The 22,954-nt window shown below is 38.7% G+C and overlaps 1 protein-coding gene across 1 annotated transcript; it reads right to left on the bottom strand.

The window, feature by feature from the left end:
- Window positions 1-1,717: 1,717 nt before the first annotated feature.
- On the bottom strand, window positions 1,718-22,307 carry LOC108604984 (homeobox protein vnd). Its single transcript, XM_033294509.1, has 5 exons — window positions 21,742-22,307; window positions 8,111-8,424; window positions 7,622-8,065; window positions 2,534-3,043; window positions 1,718-2,392 (listed from the first exon to the last, which is right to left on the bottom strand). Exons 1-5 carry the CDS (start codon window positions 22,274-22,276, stop codon window positions 1,916-1,918), a joined length of 2,280 nt encoding a protein of 759 aa, XP_033150400.1. The 5' UTR covers window positions 22,277-22,307; the 3' UTR covers window positions 1,718-1,915.
- Between the last annotated feature and the right edge of the window lie 647 nt (window positions 22,308-22,954).

The raw sequence follows: 22,954 nt of genomic DNA, 5'->3' as shown, positions 1-22,954 counted from the left end.
ACTTTGCGTATTGTATATCGCGCTAAATTGTGCCACGCTCACTTATAAATTATATAGAGACGTCTAGAGCAACAAGATCGGCCCAATTTAATAACTGAGAGCAGCCAGCCGGCCTGGCATTTGGCCAAAGTGCTGCTGGCCCACGCACACGCGTACGCACGCATGCCGCAAAGCAAAAAAAATATATATATATATTATATATAGTGCGTCACGGAAGTCTCGCCGCAATTTATATGTTTGTAGGTCCCTTGGACCTTGACAGCAGCAGCAGCGCCTATTTGATTTATGGCGCCCATTTTGCCAAAGTCAACAAATGACAACAAAAAAATATAAAAAATATATGAGTTATATTATTTATTATCTAGTTGCTGGCAAGGTCGCATAAAAAACAAAAAAAAATGTTTCTCATCTTATTGGCACCGCGTGTTTTAGTATTAGCAACAACACGGCTTCCTTCCGAGAAATATAATCTTCCCCTCATCATAGAAAATTGGCACACTTGCTGGCGAGGATTGAGGCGAGCAGTGTGTGGCGGAATTTTGGGGATGGACAAGACAGAAAGAAATTCAAAACTCTATATAGTTCTCTAATAAACAACTTACTGCAAAAGCTCTAGCCAACGGCCGGAGGCGAACCCGCTGCTGTGCGTTCAAGAACTTTATAGAGCGGTCGGATGAGACGCACGCGCACGTTAACGCAGCGCGCCAGTCCAACTCTAACGCGCTGAAGCTCAAAACTTCAGCAGGTGTCGCAACATTTTTACACTAATTTACAACAGCAGCTAAATAAAGCGATAAAATTTATTTGTAAATATTTCACATCAAAACATAATAAATCTAAAAATAATATAGCTATGCGCAGCTATTTATAAACTATATACTTGTTAGATACAAGCTGATTTATTGGCTGTAGCTACAGCTAACTTTGCAGTTGGGAATTATAAGCATGCTTGCTTTACTGCCTGCGCCATCTAGCGTTCGCACACAAAAATTTCCCCTGCCTAGTTGCGCACATTTCCCCTGCCACGCTGCTATTGCCAGCGATATGGCAACCCTGCTGCCGCGCGCAATTCAAATGCGCATTTGAATTTATTTGAATTTGTCTCTGCATAAAAAACAACAAATTTACATTTTGCATATATGTCGGCCATTTTATTTCAATCTAACTTTTTTTTATATGTATATTGTGTTTATATATATATATTTGCTTGCGCATTTGCAATACAAAAAGAGTTTTGCTTGAACTTGCTGTACTTATAGCATTTTATTTTAAACATTTATGTGTGTGCATGTGTAAGAGAAAAAAAAATTGTTTTTCATTTTTGATTTGTATTTTTTGTGTTTTATATATTTTTGCTCGCTGTAGTTTGCTGTGAGCTATTTACATTTATACAGAACAATGTCTAATTAACTTATAAAAAAAAGTTTGAATTTTATAGCTAGTTTAAAAATTGTACGTACATTAGAAAAAAAAATTTGATTGTGGCGCTTAAATAATAAAAAGCGTTGTTTTTGAAAAAAAAAAATTTGAAATTAAATTAAATCACATTTAGCAGCAAGACTTAAAATAGTTAAATAATAAATATTTACAAATGCCAAAAAAAAAAAAAAAAAAAAAAAAAAAACGTTAAAATTTGAGCCACACAAGGGACTATGCATATATATTGTATATATTATTAATATTAATAATGTTTGCTTGTAAGCTTGTATTAGTGTGACTTAGGTGTATGAAAAAAATTGTATGCATATATTGTTAATATTGTTAATAATTAGTTTAATTTGTTTAAATTATCATTGCAATTATCTCTCCCAAAAAGTGACGCTAACAAATCGATTTCAATTTCAATGCGCTTCGTTGTTGTTGTTGTTGTTGTTGCTTTGTTTTTGGCTTAGAACAAGACATCGATGTACATGTTTCATCTGCTGGCGCTGTCGCCGCTGCTGGACGCCTGCTCCTGCTTGACCTTGAGCAGCAGCTGCTGATGCGCCTGCAGCGCCGCCACCTCCTGCTCATCATCATCATCGCAAATATCGATTTCGCCATCGGCCTCAGCATCCGCCTCGGCATAGCAATCCTTGTCCAGCATATCCTCATCCTCATCGGGCTCCTCCTCGGGCTCGGACTCGGCAACGTGCACAACATTGGCGGCGGCATTGCGTGCATTTGCTGCTGCCACAGCAGCGGCAGCGGCGGCGGCAGCGACTGCTGCTTCGGCATAGCCAGCGCTTGAATGATGATGATGCAACATGGCATGTTGCACTGCTGCCTGTTGCTGCTGCTGCTGGCGCTCCAGCTGCTGCTGTTGTTGCTGCTGCTGCTGTTGTTGTTGCTGCTGTTGCTGCTGTTGTTGCAGCTGCTGCAGATGATGCAAATGTTGCTGCTGATTGTACGGATGATGCTGATGCTGCTGCTGGCTCTGCTGCTGCTGCTGCTGCTGCAGCGGCTGCATATGCTGATGATGTTGCTGCTGCTGCTGCTGTTGATGTTGCTGATGCATGGCAGCAACCGCCGCCGCTGTAGCTGCATCGCCGCCGTTGCCGCCGCCGCCGCCATGATGCGCATGATGATGCGCTGCAGCAGCAGCAGCGGCAGCGGCATTGGCTGCCGCTATATGCGCATGTGCATGGGCGTGGGCGTGCGCATGGGCGTGGGCGTGGTGGGCATGCTTGCTGTGCTTGCCGCTGGCGGCGCCTGCGGGCGGCGGCGGCGCATCGAACAGCAGTCGGCTAATCGAGAAACTCGATATGGGCGAGTTGTGTGTGCTGCCCGCGGAGTAGGAGGTGTTGGTGTCATCCGATGTGGGCGTCTCCCTATCACTCTCGTCGCTCTTCAGCAGCTCGGCCGCCTCCAGCGACTTCTTGTGCATGCCCAGCAGCCAAGGAGCCACCGATTCATCCTCCTTGGCCGACTTGATGATTGTCTCCGGCAGCGGCAGCGAGTGACGCACCATGGCGCCATATAATCCATACTCGGCCATCTTGGTGCTGTGGCCCCAACACTTTTCCGTCTTGCGCCACTTGGCGCGTCGATTCTGGTACCAGACCTGCAATAATAACAAAAGTAAACAACAAATTAGTTACAAATTCGTTTAAAAATTAGTGCAATTTGTGGCTTAATAATTAGTGCATTCAATTTATTTATTTCCATTAATTTACTACTTAAAATTAAGTCCAATTTAAAATTTTTCCTTTTAGTTTTTTTACTTCTTTACTTTACTTTTAGATCAATTCATTAATTACTCCACTAATTTGTTGGCTAATTTAATTATTGAGGTTTGTCTTCTTTTTATAATTTTTTCCTTTATAGTTGTTTTACGTCTTTAGTAATTAATTAATTACTTTAGTTATTTTTTTTTACTCTACTTAAAATTTTGTCTAATTTAGTTATGGAGTTTAGTGTTGTTTTTAATATTTTTCCCTTATTTACTTTATTTTTAGAACAAATAATTAATTACTCTACTAATCTTTTATGCTACATAAAATTAAGTCAAATTTAATTATTCAGCTTTGTATTGTTTGATTATTTATTGCGCAATAATTTTTTTTGGCTGTTTTACTTTATTTTTAGATTTGTGCTGCTAAATTTAGTTTGCGTCGCTTAATTTATTTAATAACTTTTTTTTTTTTTGTTGCAGCTTTATGCAGAAACATTTGCTATTATTTAATTTGAAATTGCTCTGCTGGCTTTAAGTTATATTTTTAATTTTAAACTTAACACACCCCCAAATCTTCGCCTTGTGTCTCACTTGAGTGGCAAATTAATTAAATTAACTATAAGCGACAGACAATGCCAAAAGCATTTGCCGCTCAATAACCACAAGCGATGTTGTTGTTGTTGTTGTTGCTGCTGCTGTGTGGCACGATTAGTGGCGCTAAAATGTTGCTGCTGCACTTGCAACATTAAACGGTCAATTTTCAATTTCACAGACAAGTTGTGAAGTGGGTGCGCGCACTGAGATTCGCTCAGTCGCTCGTTCGCTGTCGCTTTCGTCTCTCTCTCTCTCTGGGGACAACTTAATCTTCTGTTGTGAAAAGTTCAGGCTTTTTCCCAGGGTTGCGGGCACGTACTCAGGCCATGTGCCGCAATTCTCTGTGGACCATAAAAATGGAAAATGCGACAACAGCAACAACGATGATGATGATGATGATGCTGCTGCTGCTGACGTTGGTCGCATTAAATATTTGTGTTGGTCGTTGGGCGTTGGGCGGTGGGTGGTGCTGGTGTGATGTTAAACATTTGCATTTACAGTTTGTTTAGTTGTTTGTTGTTGCACTTGAGATCGGCAAATTAAATCTGCTTGAGTTGACAACACTTAACAAACTTACACAGCCCACCACACAACCCCTAAACAGCCCAAACCACCCACTCGAACTAGGGCTGGGGTTAAACTCAATCAGTGTTGCTAATGCGTTGATAAATGACTTTTTAAAATGTGCCTAGTTGTATGCATTGTTGTTGTTGTTGCTGCTGAACTTGTTACTGTTGTCAGTTTATAGTTGTGGCAAGCGCTGCTGAGTGGGTGGGCTGAGGGTTTTTGCCGTTAGGGTGGCGGCACGCGCTTTCTTTTTATTTTATTTTTTTTGCATAATGCAAATAGCAATTTGTATAATGCTTTTGTTTGCTAGAGGAATAACCTCTTTTGTTTAAATGTTAATTACATAATTATGCATAATCATCAGCGAAATGTAAGCAGTTGCATTTGTATGTGTGTGTGTGTGTTAACAGCTCATTAAAAGCGAGAGAGACGCAGAGAAATTAAAAAAGTGTATATAAAGCGGCATAAGCACAATAATTATCATAATTATTATATTAAGCAAGTGAAAAATGCGCATATTTATACATTTGCTGTGCCATATTTATTGTTAAGTATGCCATTTGCAATTGTTTCTTGGGCTGCTTGAGCTTAAACTTGAAGTAAAGCGATTTCCTTTTCTTTCAATTTTATATATATTTTTGTTTTTGCGAACAGACGGTGAAGTGCACAATATACGTTTTGTTTTAATGCATTTGCGTTTGTTTTTAATGCAGCAGCCGACTGAGCTTATTAAATATGCCAAGCCACTTGCTCTTAGTAAAGAGCAAAGGGTATAAGCGCAGTCAGTCAAGAGAGAAATATGAGCACCGAAATTAGCAAAAGAAACAAAGCACAAAGCGCAACGGCAGCAAAAGTAGCAGCAGCGCCGCCAGCGGGAATTGAAGTAAGCGCATATACCCAAAGCCAATTGCAGTAGAATTGACAAACAATGCAAGAACAACAGCTATTTACTTTGCATCTCTTTTGCGCACGCATACAAAGCAAGCGCAGGTGACAAGCGCGTCGCAAACGAGCTGCTTAAATTACAAGCACAGCACATAAGACAAAACGTTAGCGACGTTTTTGTCAGACGAAAACATTTTTCGGCTGCTCCAAAAACTTTGTGCGAGAGCAAGAGAGCGTAGCGCGCTCAGCAGCAGCGCCATATTTGCTGCTAAGCTGCACAATAAGCTGACAGCGTCGCAGTCGAAAAACAATAAGAAGCAGCAGCAGCACACACACACACAAAATGGAATGCAATTAAAAACGGCAGGCAGGCTGGCAAAAAAACAAAAACAATGTAAGTGAGTGCAAGCGAGAGCGACTGTGCGTGTGTGTGTGTGCAAAAACTTTTAATGGTTGCTTCGATATTTGTTTTTGTCTGCATATATGTATATTTTGCATGGCTGCCGTAGTTATTGTCGCTCTCGCTCGCACACGCGCTCACACTCGCTCTGCCCATTACCTGTTCTCTTAAATGGGCACTCAGCCTCTTGCACAATCGCACACATTTTGCATTCGCAGTCGCAGTCGCATTCATCTCGCTGCGACGCACTGTTGTGTGCTAATGATTGCCTCAACCCGAGACGTCAGACTGCGACGCTGACGTCGACTGCGAGAACTAATATCGAAGCGTTAACGTTGGCAGTGCGGCGGCTGCTTTTTTTTTTTTTTTGTTGTTCAAGCTGTGCGCAGACTGCGCCATATTTGCACTTAATTGAAGTGCAAGCGTATTGCGCTCTCGCTCACACACTGTGTATGCGTGTGCGCATTTGTATGAGTGTGTGTGTACGCTTCAAGTTACGTGTGCGTATTACGTGTGTGTGTTTTTTTTTGCGCTGCTTCTTCTACAAGCCAATTGTGCTTGTTAATTTGATTTGCACACACACACACATGCACACAGACGCTTTTGTTTCGCTGCTTCTAAAAAGTCAGCTGCAGGCCACTTGCCACATAGACGGCTCTTGCCACATGCCCATTTGCTGTATGTGGGCGTCCCACAAGCCACAACAGCAGCAGCAACAACAGCAACAACAACAATTCAAACTCAAACTCACAGTTAAGGGCAACATAATGCATGTGGCATGTGGCATCTTCCATTCATTGGCCAACGTGCCCCAACAACAGCAACAAGGCATGCCGCCATTTTAAAAACAACAACGCTATTTTATCATAGTTAATTAAAAATAATAAACAAGCTAAAGCATTTCAACTGCTTCAAATAAAAATAAGCGCGTGCTGAGAATCGAGAATTCAAACTTAAAGTTAAGTTAAATAAACAAACAATAAAATCGCAATAATCAATAAATAAATAAATAAAGTTTGCTGCAGCTAAAATAGTTAGAGCTAGAGATTTCATTGGCTTAGTTAGTTCAAACTAAACTAAACTAGAGAAGCAGCAGAATTTTCTTTTGTAGCTTCACTAAATTATATAGACAAGCTAATATGTCAAGTATTTCTTTTTGCAAACGCTTTCAATTAATAATAAATAAATACTAAATTGGCTAAAGCATTTAAAATTAGCACAAGCTTGTGGCATCAGCATTCCAAGAATTGAACTTAATATGCTCAATAATAAAATTTCGCACCTAAATAAAAAACTCTAATAAATGTTGGAGCTCAAATTTGAGTCTTTAAGCAAATTGCACATTTATTTGCTAACTGCAAATTTAGCTGCAATTAAATTAAATATATTGAATTACAGCTAAAAATTTATGTTTTTCTTACTGCTGCTAGTTGCTTAAAATTTTTGTTATTTGATTAGTGCAGTAATTTGCGCAGTTTGCTTTTATTTAATAACTTAAATAATTTATACATTTTTGCATGTATTTCAATAATTTAAAATTTTTGCTTGCCACTTTCTATTTGTGGCAAATGTTGCAAGTGTTGGCGGCCCAATTGGCAAGGGGTAACAACAAATGAGACAAGACTGAGCGAGCAAGCAATAGAGCGACAGAGACAGCGCATGAATTGTGACGAATTTGAACAATTTGCAAAAATAATTTTTTGTGTGTTTTTTTTGGAGTGTCGGCGACTGTCGCTTGCCACGTTTTCTTACTTCATATGCGCTGCATGTTGCACATAGAGAGCTTTGTTGCTTTATGTGTCGTGTCGCTTGAGCACTCACTTGTAATTATGTAATCAGTGTGTCTGCCTCATTATTGAGGCACAAGTGTGTGGCACACTCAGCGCAGCCACAAATCGAAGCCATCTTTGATTTCAAGCGACAGCCATAAAGCGTTGACGCTTAACGAGCGCGCAATAAAATAAAAAAAAAAAATCTCGCTACGTGTTGCACGTGTGTGTGGCAATCTCTCTCTCACTTACCTGTATGCGATCCTCGGCCAGTCCCGTTTTCATGGACAGCAGCTCGCGTGCACTGACGTCCGGATAATGCGCCTCCTTGAACGCCTTCTCCAGCTCCTCCAGCTGGCTGCTGGTGAAGATGGTGCGTCCATGTCGACGCTTGTTCTTCTTCTTGCCCCCAGGGCCGCCAGCCACACCCGCTCCGACCAGCACATCGCCGCCATGCGCGCCATGCATGGCCGCGTTGCCACCACCAGCGGCAGCCGCAGCAGCGGCGGCGCCCAGAAACGCCGCCTCATGTGCATGATGCACATGTCCATGCATATGGCCATGGGCATGAGCATGATGTGCATGATGCGCATGATGCGCCGCCGCTGCAGCCGCCGCATGATGATGAGCCGCCGCAGCAGCTGCCGCCGCATGTTGATGTGCCGCCAAAGCGGCATGATGATGAGCATTGGGTGGCTGCCCAGCGGCCAGTGCGGCAGCAGCAGCAGCGGCGGCGGCGGCAGCAGTAGCCGCTGCAGCAGCAGCAGCTGAGCCAGAGCCAGCTGAGGGTGAAGTGCTGGCGCCCGAAACGGAAAGGGCAACGGAGCTGGAGCCAGTGCTGCCATTGGCTGCGCCGCCGCCAGTTGCAGCAGCTACAGTTGCAACATTGCCGCCGCCTGCTGCTGCTGCTGCGCTGCTGGCTGAGCTTAGCTGCGCTGCATCCAGCACATTGGCAGCAGCAGCAGCATTGGAGCTCAACTTGCTGGGCGACTGCTCATCGCCGCTGGCATTGGCCAAACTGCTGGCGTACTCCTGACCACGTGCGACAGCTTGCTCTGCAAAGAGAGAGAGAGAGAGAGAGAAGAGAGGGCAATGTAAGTTACATGACTTGGAACACATGTTAACAACAGCAATAGCTGCGAAGCTTAAATGCCTGACAATAGTCAAACGTCGTGCGCTTCAACTGAATTCAATCAAAGGCCATAACCCAACCCGATGCCACGATAAACGCCTCGAACTCGCCTCGAACTCGGCAGCTGAAACATTTTTCCATGAGCTGCAGATTTTTTGTTGACAAGTTGCCAGCATTTTTATTCAAATGTCAGCGAGGAGACGACCCGAAAGGGTTAACAACAAAAGCGGCAGAAGCATGTGCTGCTTTCTTAGAAAATTGCAACAAAATATTTGCGCACAGTCAAGAGCTGAGCGACTGGGAGCGTGAGCGTTTTATCGGAAATATCGTCAAGATGTTTTCGTTTTCGTTTTCGTTATCGTCTGCTGGCTTTTGTTTTGACAATTAGGGTGTTAGGGTGTTAAGTGGTTTAGCCCTTTCTTTCTATTCTTTTACTCTATTGCGCCTTTCATTTCATTTCGTTTGTCGTGTTCCCTAATTTCGCTCGCTCGCTCGCTCGTCTCAAATTAAACGAAAATCGGCTTAGGCGTGTCACACGGGGCGTTCTATTGTGATTCCAATGATGATTACAATAATGGTCTCACTTTTCTTCATAAGCGGCAAATTAGTTTCCGGGCCCACACTCGTTTCATTTGTGTGTGTGTGTGTGTGTGCCACAATCTTTGGCAAATCTATTTAAGCGCTTATTATTAATAATAGATTTAAATTAATTGAACGCACTGTACTTCAAATTTAATAAAAATGCTCTACTCTTTATTTACAGTTAACTAACTAACAGTTAAACAAATGGCCAATAGGTAAGTTTTGCATTTAAAATACAAATTAATTAAATCTAAATGCAGCGCAGCTTCATTTTATAATTTTTATAATTATTAAGTTAAAAAATTATTATTAAAAATATTATTTTTGCATACTTTGCTAAGCTAACTCAAATAATTAAATTAGTAGGCATTCAATTTTATTTTTTAAGCTACAAAATAATTTTTAAGAATGTTTGCAGTGCTTCGAAATTTTAATTTAATTTTTTTTAATTATTAATATGAGCTTAATGCTTAGCAAGTAATTAAAGTTAGCAGTTAATTTTCTTTAGAGTTTGTATTTTTAACTGTAGCAAATATTTTATGTTCAAAATGTTCAAATTCATTGCTAAGCGAACTCAAAGCTGTTGAGATTTGATTGAAAATATTGCTACTAAAATTATTACTATAAATTTTTAATATGCTACAAATATTATTAACCAAAGTTAGCGCTCATATATAAATCATATAAATTAAATTTTAATGAATTTTAATTTGGCTTTAATTAGTTGCCAACTTGTAATTGAACTTTTGATACGCGAAATGTTTGTTAATTAGTTTGCATAAATTGAAAGCAAGTGATAGCTTTATTGATTCAATAACAACAATAACAACAACAACAACAACAACAACAAGCAAAAATAGTTGCGTCAATTTAGTTTGACTCGTTGGCTGCCGCTGCTGCTTTTATTATTGCCTGGCCACTTTGGCGGCATCATTAGACACACATCAATTAACAATTAGCTGGGCGTAGTAGAGAGAGGGGGGCGCAAACAGCTGCCCAATGTCCAGCCCAGCGCTTTGTTCTTCTAGCCTTGGCTCACTTATAAATAGCAAACATTAGTACGACGCCCACTAAGAGAGTGAGAGAGCGAGAGAGAGAGTGAGAGAGTGAGCTATAAGTTTAGCCACTTTTGTTAGCTATCAATGTCGCTCACGCTTGTTGTCGCTCTGCGTCGCTCTCACTAATTTAATTTGCTGCTGTTGGTCTCAGTGAGTTTGCTTGATTTGCAGTCATGCGATATTTTCCCAGCTTCAGTGTTTTGCAGTTTTTCCACGTACGTTTTTCTGTCTAAATTAATTTGATAGCCGCACGCTCTCGCTCACTCGCTCGCTCTCGCTCTTCAGCTGTAATCAATACCAGTTGCTGCACGTTTGTCCAGGACTTGAATTCAATGCGCCTGCCTTTGTCCTATTAATTGTTCAATTAAGCAAATGCTCAAGCTGTGCCCATTGTCTTGTGGCTTTGGTTATTGATATACCAGGGCCACAATTCACTCCTCAGTCCCAGGCCAGAAAGGTTAGACGCTGCCTCTCTATGTTAACATTTTAGTGCAAGTCAAATGTGTGTGGCAAGTTGTGGGGCAAGTCTAGTGTGCAACACTATTGCTTAGTTGCATTTTAGTTTTGGCTAATGAGCAACGCTCACTGATATCAATAAAATTGCAAAACTGTTTACACTTTTCTATTTTCAGTAAATTGATATTTTGCTATTAATAAGAACTAAATAATAATAAACATAACTAAGATTCGATTTACTGAACTTTTGCATAAATTCAAATTTTGTTGCGTGTAATGTTAATTAAACATAAGCAACTTTTTATTATTTATTGTGAATGCCTGCATAGAATTGTTAAGATATTATTTTACAATAAATTTGTATATTTAAGTGTTTGCTAACTTTAATTTAATGAGTTTAATTTAAAAATGTTAGCAACTTAGCTTAAACTTTTGTCTGCCTACTGCTGTAGCTGCTTAATTTAATTATTTTATTTAGCGATTTAAAATTTTTAGCTAATTTAAGAATTTAATTGTTTGTTTTATTTATTGCATACAAATTCTTAGCTAATTTTAAACTTTTTTTGCTTGTTTTATTTAGAGATTTAAAATTTTTAGCTAATTTTAAACTTTGTTTACATGTTTTATTCATTGCATACAAATTCTTAGCTAATTTTAAGCTTTGTTTGCTTGCACAGAGTCTTATAAAGTCGACTAGGCAGTGCTTTGCTATTTGTTATTTCTATAAGCAAATTAATGCTTTTAATTATTAAAGCATAATTAATATTTATACTATGCTAATCAAACTAAATAACTAAAATTTTTGTGTGTATAAATTTTAGACTTTGGACTTGCGTTAATTAGCACTTGACTATTAACTTGGCTAACTGTAGCTTAAAGTTGAGTTTAGCATTTGCAGTCTAAGCTACTCTAACGTTGCGTACTTGGCCTGATTGCCTGCCACAGAGTTCTCTATTACATTTACGAGTAGCCTTCAACACGTTGCGCCGTCAGAGCCACGCCCACGCGGCAAGACGACTATGAATTGAATATTGGCCTTGCCTGTTTGCGAATGTAAAGCGCCAAAGCTAACTTAAGCTGCTGGCAAACACACTTGCCACATGCCGCATGCCGCATGCCACAAAAGCTGCTGCGCCTAGTTGCGCGTCGTTCAGAGAAATGTAAAATTACCAATAAACTCAAATTGAGTCGCTTGGGTGCGCTGGCAATGCAAATGAAGTAAAAATAAAAGACGCCGTAAAAAAAAAAGAAAAGCAGAAGCGCGCGCTCGTTCGTTCGCTCACTCGTTCGCTCAGTCGCTTAAGCTAAATTCACTGCGGTGATATTTTTTGCTTTTAATTTTATTTCTAGACTTGCCTTGGGGGGTGTTGGGTGGTTGGCTGGCTGCCTGGCTGGCTGAGCAAAGTAAAATTTCTGTTGACAGGAAATACACTCGAAATTGGCAATTTTGCATTTACGTTAATAATACTCAAGCGTATTTACTACTTACGCTAGCAACACACACACACACACACACACACACACACACAAACAACCTAATGGGCTGCGCGGGGGCGTGGGTGTGCGGGGCGTGGCAGCGTTAAAGAAATGGGGCCACACTTGGAGCTGCCATTACGTCTCTCTCACTCTCTCTCACTCTCCCTCTCTCACTTCAAAATGAAAAGTGTATTTATTTGCGCCAAGGCAACAGCAGCTAGATAACTTGGCTCAAACTCAAGGATTTCTGCTTCTTCTTCTTAGCTGTGTGTGCAAGCGAGACAGCCTGCTATATAGCTAAGCCAATATGACGCGCAATTATTTGTAATGGAGACGTAAATAAGTTGAAGAAGCAAAGTGGCAAAAGAAAAATGGCAAGGCAAATGTTGAGTTTCTTTTTTCTTTTGGGGGGGGTTGCTTGCCACCCACACACACACACACACACACACACACACACCGAACAACATGCTGCGTTTTGTCTGGCGGGTGGTTAAGTTGTTAGTTGCCTTTTCTTTATTATTTTATTTATTTTTTTATATTTCTCTAGTATTTTTTTTTTATGCGTTTGGGGTTGTTTTCAGTTTGGTTTGGTTGGGTGGGTGGCTGCTCACAGTTTTTGGCAGCCCAAGCACCCACCAACCACCCACGCCGCCCCCGCCGCCGCCGCCTGCTGTGAGCTTGTTAACTCGATTTGCAAAGCTGCTGCCTGAGCCTCTGACTCTGACTCTGACTACTGTTGAAATAAATACGAAATAACGGCGGGCGGCAGTCCCGTTGTTTTTCCAAGATGGCGGGCGCCGCCTGCTCTAATTTGTAGCTGAGAGTGGGAGCGGGTACGCTGCACTAGCCAAAAATATTTTTTGCTATTTTGGCTATTTTGGTTGCGCTGACAATTTTCTTAATTAAATTTGAACTAATTTTTTAGCAGCATAAAAACAAAATTAGCGTTAAATGCTGTACAGAAAATTAGCGATAAATAGTTAAAGCACATTATTGTGTCATGACTTTAACTTTCAGCTAGTTAATAGCTTAATAATAAATAAGTTACTAGCGCAATGTATTTCCTAAATTAGCAACTATTTTATTCACTTTTTTTTTATAGCGAAGCAAATAGTTTGCGACATTATTTTATTTATAATTTTTTATATATTGTTATATTCTTTTCATTATATATTTATTTTTTTTTTAATTAAATTAATTGCAAATAGTTATTTTTATTTATTAAGCATATGATTTTTAATAGCTTTTATATTATATTTATTTTTTTATTATTTATTTATTACTCGTTCTCGGAAATATATTAAATATGCCGTTAACTCAATTTTATTTTATATATTTTTCTTTTTCTTATTTAGCAGTTTATTATGAATATAGATTAAAAAATTAAATGCAATTAGCTTAAATTATATGCAAATAATTGTTTCAAAACTATTTTTAGATAATATTAATTATGTTTTAAGCTTATATAGCAATAATTTAAACTATTTTTTTTTTTTTGCCATAAGCTTATTTAATCATTTTATAAATATTTGTTTATTATTTTCTTATAACATAAGCCACATTAATTTTGGCACATGCTGCAATTTAAAATAATTTTTTTTTTATTTTTTTAGCAGCAGCCTTATAAGTATTTGAAAACTTGTTATATATTTTTTTAACCTTAGTTTTTAAATACTATATCATTTTTAGCCATATTATTTTTTATCATTTCATAATGTTATATTATTTTTGTTAGCTTTTTAATTATATTTATTTTATGATTAATTTATTGCTCGCTCAAACAATATTTTAAGTTTATTGTTTTTAGTACAATTTTATTTATTAATTATATATTTTTGATTTGTTTTATTCTCTCTCTCTGTGGCTGCCACACCAAGTGCAACAATCAGACAACTTGTGAGCTTATTATAGCGTTGAAAATGTGGCAGCAGCCAAAGGCTGAGGGGTGTGGGCGTGGCACAGGTAGTAGCTGTTGTTATGCGATTCTTTTTTTCTTTTTTTTTTGAGCTCGCGGTTTTGTGTTACGCTTATTTTCCAATTTCACTTTTTAGCATCGTTTTTATTTTCGCTTATTTATTGTTGCTCGCTGCTTTGCTTTGCTTTGCTGCTTGTTTGCCATTGATTTTTCACTGCGCCGCAATTTAGCTTCAAAAAACACACACACACACCCCACCACCCACTGTGCCACGCACTTGACCAAACTTGTTGTTGTTGTTGTTGCTTTTGCTTTGTTGTTCGATTTGATTTTGAAGCTGCGCTTTCGTTTTGTTGTTCGCATTGCTTTCAACCATTTTGCGTTTTGTGCTTTGTGCGCTCATTTTGTATGCTGACGTCGACGCTGGCAGCGCTGCCAGCGCTGAAGCACTGAAGCTTAAATGAAATAATTGGGTAGTTAGTAAGATTTTCTTACCCAGCCCACCCCCCACCCGCCCACTTTCGATTCGCTGCTTACTTTGTGCTCATTCTTTGCTGCTCTTGAGTTCTCGCTGCTGCGCTGCTGCTGCTGCGATTTCTTAGCTAGTCAATTATTTATTTATTTATGCATGCATGTGGCCATGATCGAGCTAGTTAAAGTGTCGTGGCGGCAGCTGCATGTGGCAAGCTATTTAGTCATTCCAAGTCTGCGCTCCAATTTGCTAATTTGTCTAATTGCTCATTAGTTTTCATTAAATGCGCTAAAAAATTAACCTAAGCATATAATTTTCGATTCTAATCGCAGTCGTTGCAAGCTTAAGCAACTGCTAAATTATTTTAAAATTTGACTAAATTTGTTGAGCTTATTCAACTCATAGAATTGAATGTAATCATTAAAAGTTTTATTTTTTTAATGAAAACAATAATTTTTAGTATATTCATTAGCAATGTTATTAACTTGGGCTGTAATTTTATAATAAATCTTAAGTAGTAAAAAATTATTACAAGTTTTCGGGCTTTAGCTGCATTTATAAATTTTTATTGTATATTTTATTTCACATTATTTGTGTTCACTGCTTTATGTTGAAAACATATTTTGTGTCTTTTTATACAAATTAAGCATTTATACTAATTTTAGTATGTTTTAAACTTAACGCAGCTCAAATATTTATATATAAAATTATATATAAATTCAACAAATATAAAAAAGTAATGCTCTTTATATTTGAATATTTCATATTTTGCCACTTTTTTGTGCTATTCTAATTTTTGCTTTTTAAATGAAAAAGTTTCTTTTATGGCTTTGCTAGCCCGCAAGTGATTTGCCTAAACTTTTTATCGATAACTATATGTTAGCTGCAAGTAACTGTGTGTGTGTGTGTGTGTTTACTATTTGCTAGCACTGTGGCGACTTCAATGTGGCCACAATGTGCGCAACGAATCACAAACCAGGCCAAATGGTTGAAGCTTGGGACTGGGACTGGTATAAAATTCATTTGGCTATAAAACTGGCTACCTCACAAATACACACACACACACACATACATATATATGCGCATGTATGTGTTGTATATTTACTGTTTGTTGTAAGAACGAAACGTGGCATTTAAATGGGCAACTAACTTGCAACAAGCAACAACCCTTTACGTTTAAGGGCGCAACGTTTTACAACACTGCCCAAATGGGTGGGTACGGAAATAGCGGTAAATATAAAAATACACATACAGCTGTGTGTATGTGTGTGTGTGTGTGTTCAAATATTTATTAACCCATCAACACATGCGGAACTTTTTGCTTGTTTCTCTTTTTTTTTTGTTGGGCCGTTTCGTTACACATGTAACTGAGTTCAAACCCACATTACAGTTACAAACCAAGCACCCTTCTATACTAACTACACACATACATATGTATGTGTGTGTGTTTGGTGGTAACAAATTCGTTGAGCGTTGCAAATTGCTGTCAACAGGGAAATTAATAAAAAGTCAAACCGTTTTTAAAGCCCAAACACCCACAACACCCAAAAAAAAAAAAAAACAACTCGCTACGCTGCTTAAGATTGGCAAATAAATTACGCTTGCCACATAATGTTGCACACACACACGTTGCTAGGGTGTGTGTGTAGTTAGTACGTAAAATAGATTAACACGTTTAATATTCAATTTGGCGCACGCAACTTGCCACACGCGCCCGCCGCCTGGGGCGACTAACACTCGCAACTTGCAACACGCAGCGCCATTGGCACAACCTTTGATTAGATTAATGCGCAACATTTGGGCTAAGAAATATTTAAATTATTGCGACGCAGCTGCGAAGAGAGCGAAGAGCGCTTAGAGCTTAGACTAGAGCTAATTGCATTTGAGGCACAGTTAGCATTAGCTACAGTTACTAACCAAGTCAAGTGCAGCACATAAATTAGTCTCAGTCTAACATATCAAATAGCAATATCAAATCTATTTTTAAATTAATTTAATTAACTTATTTCAAACTCAGTTAGCAACTAGAACTAAGCGCACTAGTTAGTTGAGTAAATAATTCAAAACTATGCATAAGAGCAATATATATATATATATATATTTTTTTAACAACAATTTTTTTAACAACAATTTTAACAATTTTATGCAAGAGCAGTAAGCAATTTATAAAGTTAAAATTTAAGTAAATTTATTTCAATTGAAGCAACTAAAGTTTTTGCTGCCAAACAATTTTAACATTTATTTAGTAATTTTATTTATGCTTAGCTAAAGTTTTTGCTGCCAAACATTTATATATAATTTATTTATTTATTTATGCTGCTCAGCTAAATTTAATGAGCTAAGAAATGAAAATTTCTAGCAGAAATTTATAAGCTGCATATTTGAAATAAATATACATATATTAAATAAATATTTTTGTGTAAGGTTTTTTTTTTAAATTCAAGCAGAAATAGTTTGGAAGTTATGTATTTGAAATAAATAAATTAAATAATAATTTTTGTGTTATGAGGTTTTAATTAAAAATTTGAAGCAGAAATATTTTGTCAGCTATAAGTTTCACTCTTGGAATAAATAAATATTTTTTAGCATAATATTTGAATACTAGAGCCTATATAAGTATAAGTTTGTATGTCTTAGCGTCTCAAATTCTAAACTAAGTTCATGACTAACTTAAAAGCTCCTTTGTGCTTATTTCTGTGTAGCGGCTGCGAAAATTGCTTGAAATTGTGTAAAATCGCCGTGTCAAACTATTTGCAAGCATTGACAAGCAAGTGGCGCCTCATTTAGTGCGCGAGGGGGTGGCAAGTGGGTGGTGGGGGGGTTTATATATTTAGGCACAAGAGTGCAGCGAGTCTAGTCAGCGGCTTTTAAATGCAAATCATGCGCCAGAGGATCGAGCAGTGAAAGAAAGAGACACAGAGTGTGTAAGCGAGAGAGAGAGAGAGCGAGAGAGAGAGAGCAAGTGAATGCGCATTAAGCTGGCAACAAAGCCACTTAAAGTTTAGACTGATGAGCTGACTAGCCTTGTAGGCAATGCGCGCCGTGAGAAAGAGTCTAGAGCGAGATAGAGATAGAGAGCGAGAGAGAGCGAGAGCGCGTTAGAGTGCGACTCAAGCTGTATTTACACGCAATGGACTTTGAGTGCTTCCTAGAAAAAATGACGACAACGAATCTGAATCTGCAGCTTGGGCACTGTGAACTGCAGTCTGAAGTGGATGCCTTTGGCTGATCATGCAGCACCATGTGGCATGTTGCATGTTGCATGTTGCCCTGGCAAGAGCCTTAGGCAATTGGTGGGCCAGTTGGTAAAAGTCTTTGCCTTTGGGCTCCTTTCGACGCTCGCTTGCCACTTTGCCACTTGTTGTCATCAATTTGTTTGGCTCTTTCACTTGTGCGCACATATGTGTGCGTGCGCGTGTGTGTGTGTGTGTGAGCTGTTTATGCAGCAGTTGAGGTCGTGCCACTTTTGGTTGCAGTTCGCTGGAAACGTTTGTATCTCTTTCTTTTTTTTTTTTTTTTTGGGTAAAATTATCTTTTTTTTTTTTATTTGTTTACGTTACGCTTTGTTTGCTTTGCTCGGTTCTAGGCTCGAACTTGTGGTTTTCCAATTAAAAAATTACTATTATAAAAACAATAATAATAGAGCCAACGAAACTAACTGCCCACAACTCAACTCGCATCGTTTTCAAGTCGTTTTTACTTCAATTTTCGTTTCCATTTCGGCCAACTCATTGTCACATAATTAACACTTGATATAGCAATTTTCACAGCAATTTTTCCACAAGTACTAAAAAAGAAAAACTACAAAGCAGCAAGCAGTAGTAGATATCAAATTACAACAACGACAAACGCTGCGCATTTCCTGCCCCTTCGATTCCGATTCCTTAACCTAGCTCAACGATTCGCAACGATTCGGAAGTGCGTCTGCTGCTGCTTATCGCAATTCGATTCAATTTTTTTTATTGTTGCTACGCCTTGTTTTCTACTTTTTTGTGATAATATTTCAAATTGCCGTGATTGATTTTCTAACGCAGCGCTGCAGAGAAAAGAGCAGCTAAGTTGACTAGGACATAAAAGTTGTTTTAGTAGTTGCAAATTACATAAAATATGCAACTTATTTTTTTTGCTCTAAGCTAATATTTTTTTGCTTCAAATTGCTTAAATTCATTTCAATTTATTTAATTTTTTGCTAGCCTAATTTAAAATTAAGCTTATTTTGAGTTTTTTTTAATTTTTCAACATTTATAGTAAATTGTTACTTTTATTTTTTGTAATATGCTTTATTTGTATTTCAATTTACTTTATTTTTTCTTAGCCTAATGCCAATTCAAGTTAATTTTGAGCTCAAACATTTTTTCAAGCAACCATAAATTATAGTAAATTGTTTTTTATAATTTTTTGTTTGCTGTTGTATTATTTTTAAATTTTTTGCTAACTTTTTGACTCTAAAATCAATTTTGTTTGTTAGAAAAATGTCAAGCAATTTTTGTCTTTATATTTTGTTATTATTATTATTATTATTTTTTATCAGCTTATTATTTTTTGTAATATTATTTATTTGTATAATTTTTTAAATAATTATTTTTTACTAATTTTTTAAGTCAAAAATCAAATTTTTCTATGCTTTTCATAAGTATTCACATTATATTATGTTTTTATTATTATTTTTATAATTTTGTTGTAACAAATGTTTGCCCGCTTTTCTCTTTTTTTTACTATATTGTTTTTATTATTATTATTTTTTATCAGCTACAATCTTGCAAACTAATTTTGCCAGCTAAAATAATAACAAATGGTGTTAAAGAAAATTGAACAGCCGGGCTAGGCCCAAAGGCCAAAGACGTGTGAAAATAATAATAATAATAATAAAGTCGAGAGACAAGTGTGTGCAGCAGGAGCAATAAGGATCACACACAGGAGGACGCACAGGTTGCATGACTCTCAAGTAAATATTTGTACTTGAAAAGGTCACACAAAAAAAAAGAAAAGGAAACAGGCAAAAGACAAATAGACGAGTAGCCTGGGCTAGGACTAGGGCCTGGACTTGGCTATAAAGTATGCTATAGCTAAGGCCGCTGGCGCTCAATGGCCACTCAAATTAAGGATAACAACGTGGCCAACACGCCAAGGCACTAAAGTAGCAATTCTTGCTTCACTATTTTCACGCTATTGCCAAAGAAAAGGTGCAAAAGAGAGAAAAGAAAAAGGATATGCTTGCCGCCTCTGAATGCGGCGACTGCTGCGGTTAACCACTCGAGTCGATTTATTTTGTACACAACTAGCAGCCAGGCTAGTGGCAGTGGCAGTGGCAGTGGCAGTGGCAGCTGCCTGGCCTGGCCTTTGTGTATGTTGCTTTGGCTAGAGAAAAGGACAAGACGTTGCTGCTTTTTTCACAGCTCATCCTTAGCCCAGGGGCAACAACAACAGGTATAATGCAAACTGTTGTGCAAACAACAAATGTGGCCCTAGAGCAATTTCAAGAGCCACAACGAACGCGCGCGCTCTCTCTTTCGCTCTCTCTATTTTGCTCTCTTTTTATTTGAGCAGCATTTGCCGGAAAGGTCAACAGTGAAAGCCGCAGCAGCAACAATGCCTAACAACAGTTCTAAAGTGTGAAAATTTAACAAAATTAAATATGTTTGCATGTGTGTGTGTGTGTGTTTGTGTGTGTGTGTGTGTGAGCAGCAGCGCTATAGCTTGTGGTCAAAGGCAATTCAAATGCTGGGCGTGTCTTAGCTTAGGCACTCGCCCCTAACTCAACCCTCACGCCCTTTTCAGCACTCACTTGAGATTTCAACTGGGCATATCTAATGCCAGTAATTGTCAATTTAGCAATTGTCATTATTACTAATTAAATTATTTTTGTGCGCCCTAATGATTAAATTGCAATTACTTGCGATTTTGCTTTAATCTTTAATCTAAAAAGCTTTTAATGCCTATTATAAAAATATATAAATATTATTATTAATGTACATTTATTTTTAGACTATTTTCAATTAGTATTTTGAGCAGTAAAACGCATTTTTCTGCGATTAAGCTTCGAATTAAACTGCTCATTAAATAATTATGACGCTTATTTAGCACAACTAATTTAATTGATTAATGCAAATTCTATTTAAAAAAAATTACTACTAGCTAGCTAAATCTAACTATTTATCTATTATAAACTCATTTGTCTTGAATGATGCATTTCTATTAAAATTACTGCAGACTTGTTAACTTTCTAAACTGACTAATTTAATTTGTTGCACTTAAATATTCTTAGCCAGCTGACTATTAAGCAAATGCATACAATTAACAAAAATTCAATTTAGCATAGCTTACTATAAAAAAAACTGAAAACAGATTTTGTAGTCAAGCGTATTTCGTATAGCTGAGCAAATATTTCAAAGCAAATATTTTTTGAAAAGTCAAGCAGTTTGAATTTTGCAGCTAGTGCTTGCTATAAAAGTTAAATAATTAAATTAAGTATTTAGAAAATATGCATATAGTGCTTGAAATTCAAGTAGAGCTTAAGCTTGAACACAATTCTTTGTTATAGCAGCTAATTTAAATATTTCAAAAATATGTGCAGCGAAATTTAAGCAAAAAAAAACTTATTTTAATACGCAAGCTGCATAAACTTTAGCTAATTAATTTAAAAAAAATATAATTAAAATAATATATCAAATTGCAGCTAGCATATTTAATGGCATTTATATATTTAGCATATATATATTTTAATATAGAACGATAGTTAGCAAGCTGCTTGATTAGCAAACTGCTTGCTAATCGAACTGCTTTGAATTTAAGCGCAAAGCTTTGGAGTTGCAATTTTGTGGAAAATTATGGAAATCTATGCGTTTAATTAGTGTCACACACACACACACACACACATACACATAGTAAGCTTTTGAAGTGTGTGCGTGTGAAATTTTACACTTATGGCAATGGCGATGAGCAAGGCTCATAACCTGTGCATGCATGTGCATGTCTCTGTGTGTGTGTGTGTGTGTTTATTAATAAGCTGTTGCTGCGCATTGGCCACCAACCCTATATGTGACACACACACACACACACACACACACACACACACACACACAACGTTGTGCTGCTGCTCGTGTTTAATTTCTCGTTTGATTGTTTTAATTTTCATTGCCCAGCGAAGTGTCGCACACGCTCGAGCTTATTAGTTCGCTCGTCGCTCTCGTCGCTCTTTTGATGTTTAGCCAGCTGGCTGATCAGCAAATTAGCTGCAGCTGCTAATGTGTGTGTGTGTGTCTGTGTGTGACTGTAACTCACCTGCAAACTGTGCACCAAAGTGCTGCTGAAAGTGGCCACGGAACTCGTGCGGCGTGCTGAAGCCCGGAGGCAGAAACCCGCGCAAATAGGCGGCGGCGGCCAGCGTGGTCATGTGATGATGATGAGCGGCGGCTGCGTTGGCGGGATCACTGGCAGCGGCCGCATAGCCGGCGGCTGCATAAAAGTTTGCCGGATTGAACACGGGCAGTTGACAATGCGCAGCGGCTGCGGCGGCGGCGGCAGCTGCGGCGGACAGACGCGTTACGTCCGGCGATATGGAGCGTGAGTCTCGCGTTGGTGGCTCCAAAGCTTGTGGCGCCAGCGCTGACTGCTGTGGCGTATTCGCGTTGCGTGGCGGTGGCGTTGCCGCTGGCGATAGTGGCGCCTCCGAGCTGCTGGGCGTGGCAGCGGCAGCAGCTTGCGATGATTGCTGCTGCTGTTGATGTTGCTGCTGTTGATGTTGCTGCTGTTGTTGATAGCCCAGGCCAAGTATTTCCTGTATGGCAAAGGGTGTGCGCATTTTGGTTGCTTGCATTTTGCCGTCGGCGCTTACAGAGTGATGCGAAAATTTGTTTAGAAAAAAATGTTCGAGCGATTTATTGCACTTGTTTGTTCTTGAACATGGCGAGCGAGCACACAATAAAAAAAATAACACAACGCTAATTAAAAAACAAAGCACTGAGCACACAAATTTTTCCTATTTTTTTTTTTTGACAAAAGTCTCAAAAAGTAACGGTTAACTGTTGTTCTTAGCTAGTTAGCGAGAGCCTCAAGCTCTCAAGCAGTGCAAAGTCTGCTGCCTGCTGCTGCTGCTGCTCACGTTCGTACGCTTGTATGTGTGTGTGTTGATTGGTGTGGGTGTTAATTTGCTTTTTTGTATTTGCTGCTGCTGCTGCTGCTGCTTGTACCGATTTTTGCGTTCGGCGTGCTTAGCGTACAAAAACGAACTGAAACCAAAGCGCGCGCTGCACGCGAGCAAAAGCGTCACAACAAGCGTCGCTGCCAGCGTCGACGTCACGACAGCAAGGCAACGCGTTCTCGCTCACACGCGCACACACACACACACTGCTTGCTTGTAGTTGCTGCTGCTGCCTTCGCTGGCTGTTCCGTTGTAGCTTCAACTGCTTCGCTTGCCAATTGTCGACTGAACTGTTTTAGCAGCAGCAGCAGCAGCATCTGCTGTCGACGTCGCTGCTCGCTGCTCGCTGCTACG

This window comes from Drosophila busckii, chromosome X (assembly GCF_011750605.1).
Source record: "Drosophila busckii strain San Diego stock center, stock number 13000-0081.31 chromosome X, ASM1175060v1, whole genome shotgun sequence".
NCBI lineage: Eukaryota > Metazoa > Arthropoda > Insecta > Diptera > Drosophilidae > Drosophila > Drosophila busckii.
Note: the sequence above shows the minus strand (reverse complement) of the source record. Positions and strands in the feature narration are given on the sequence as shown.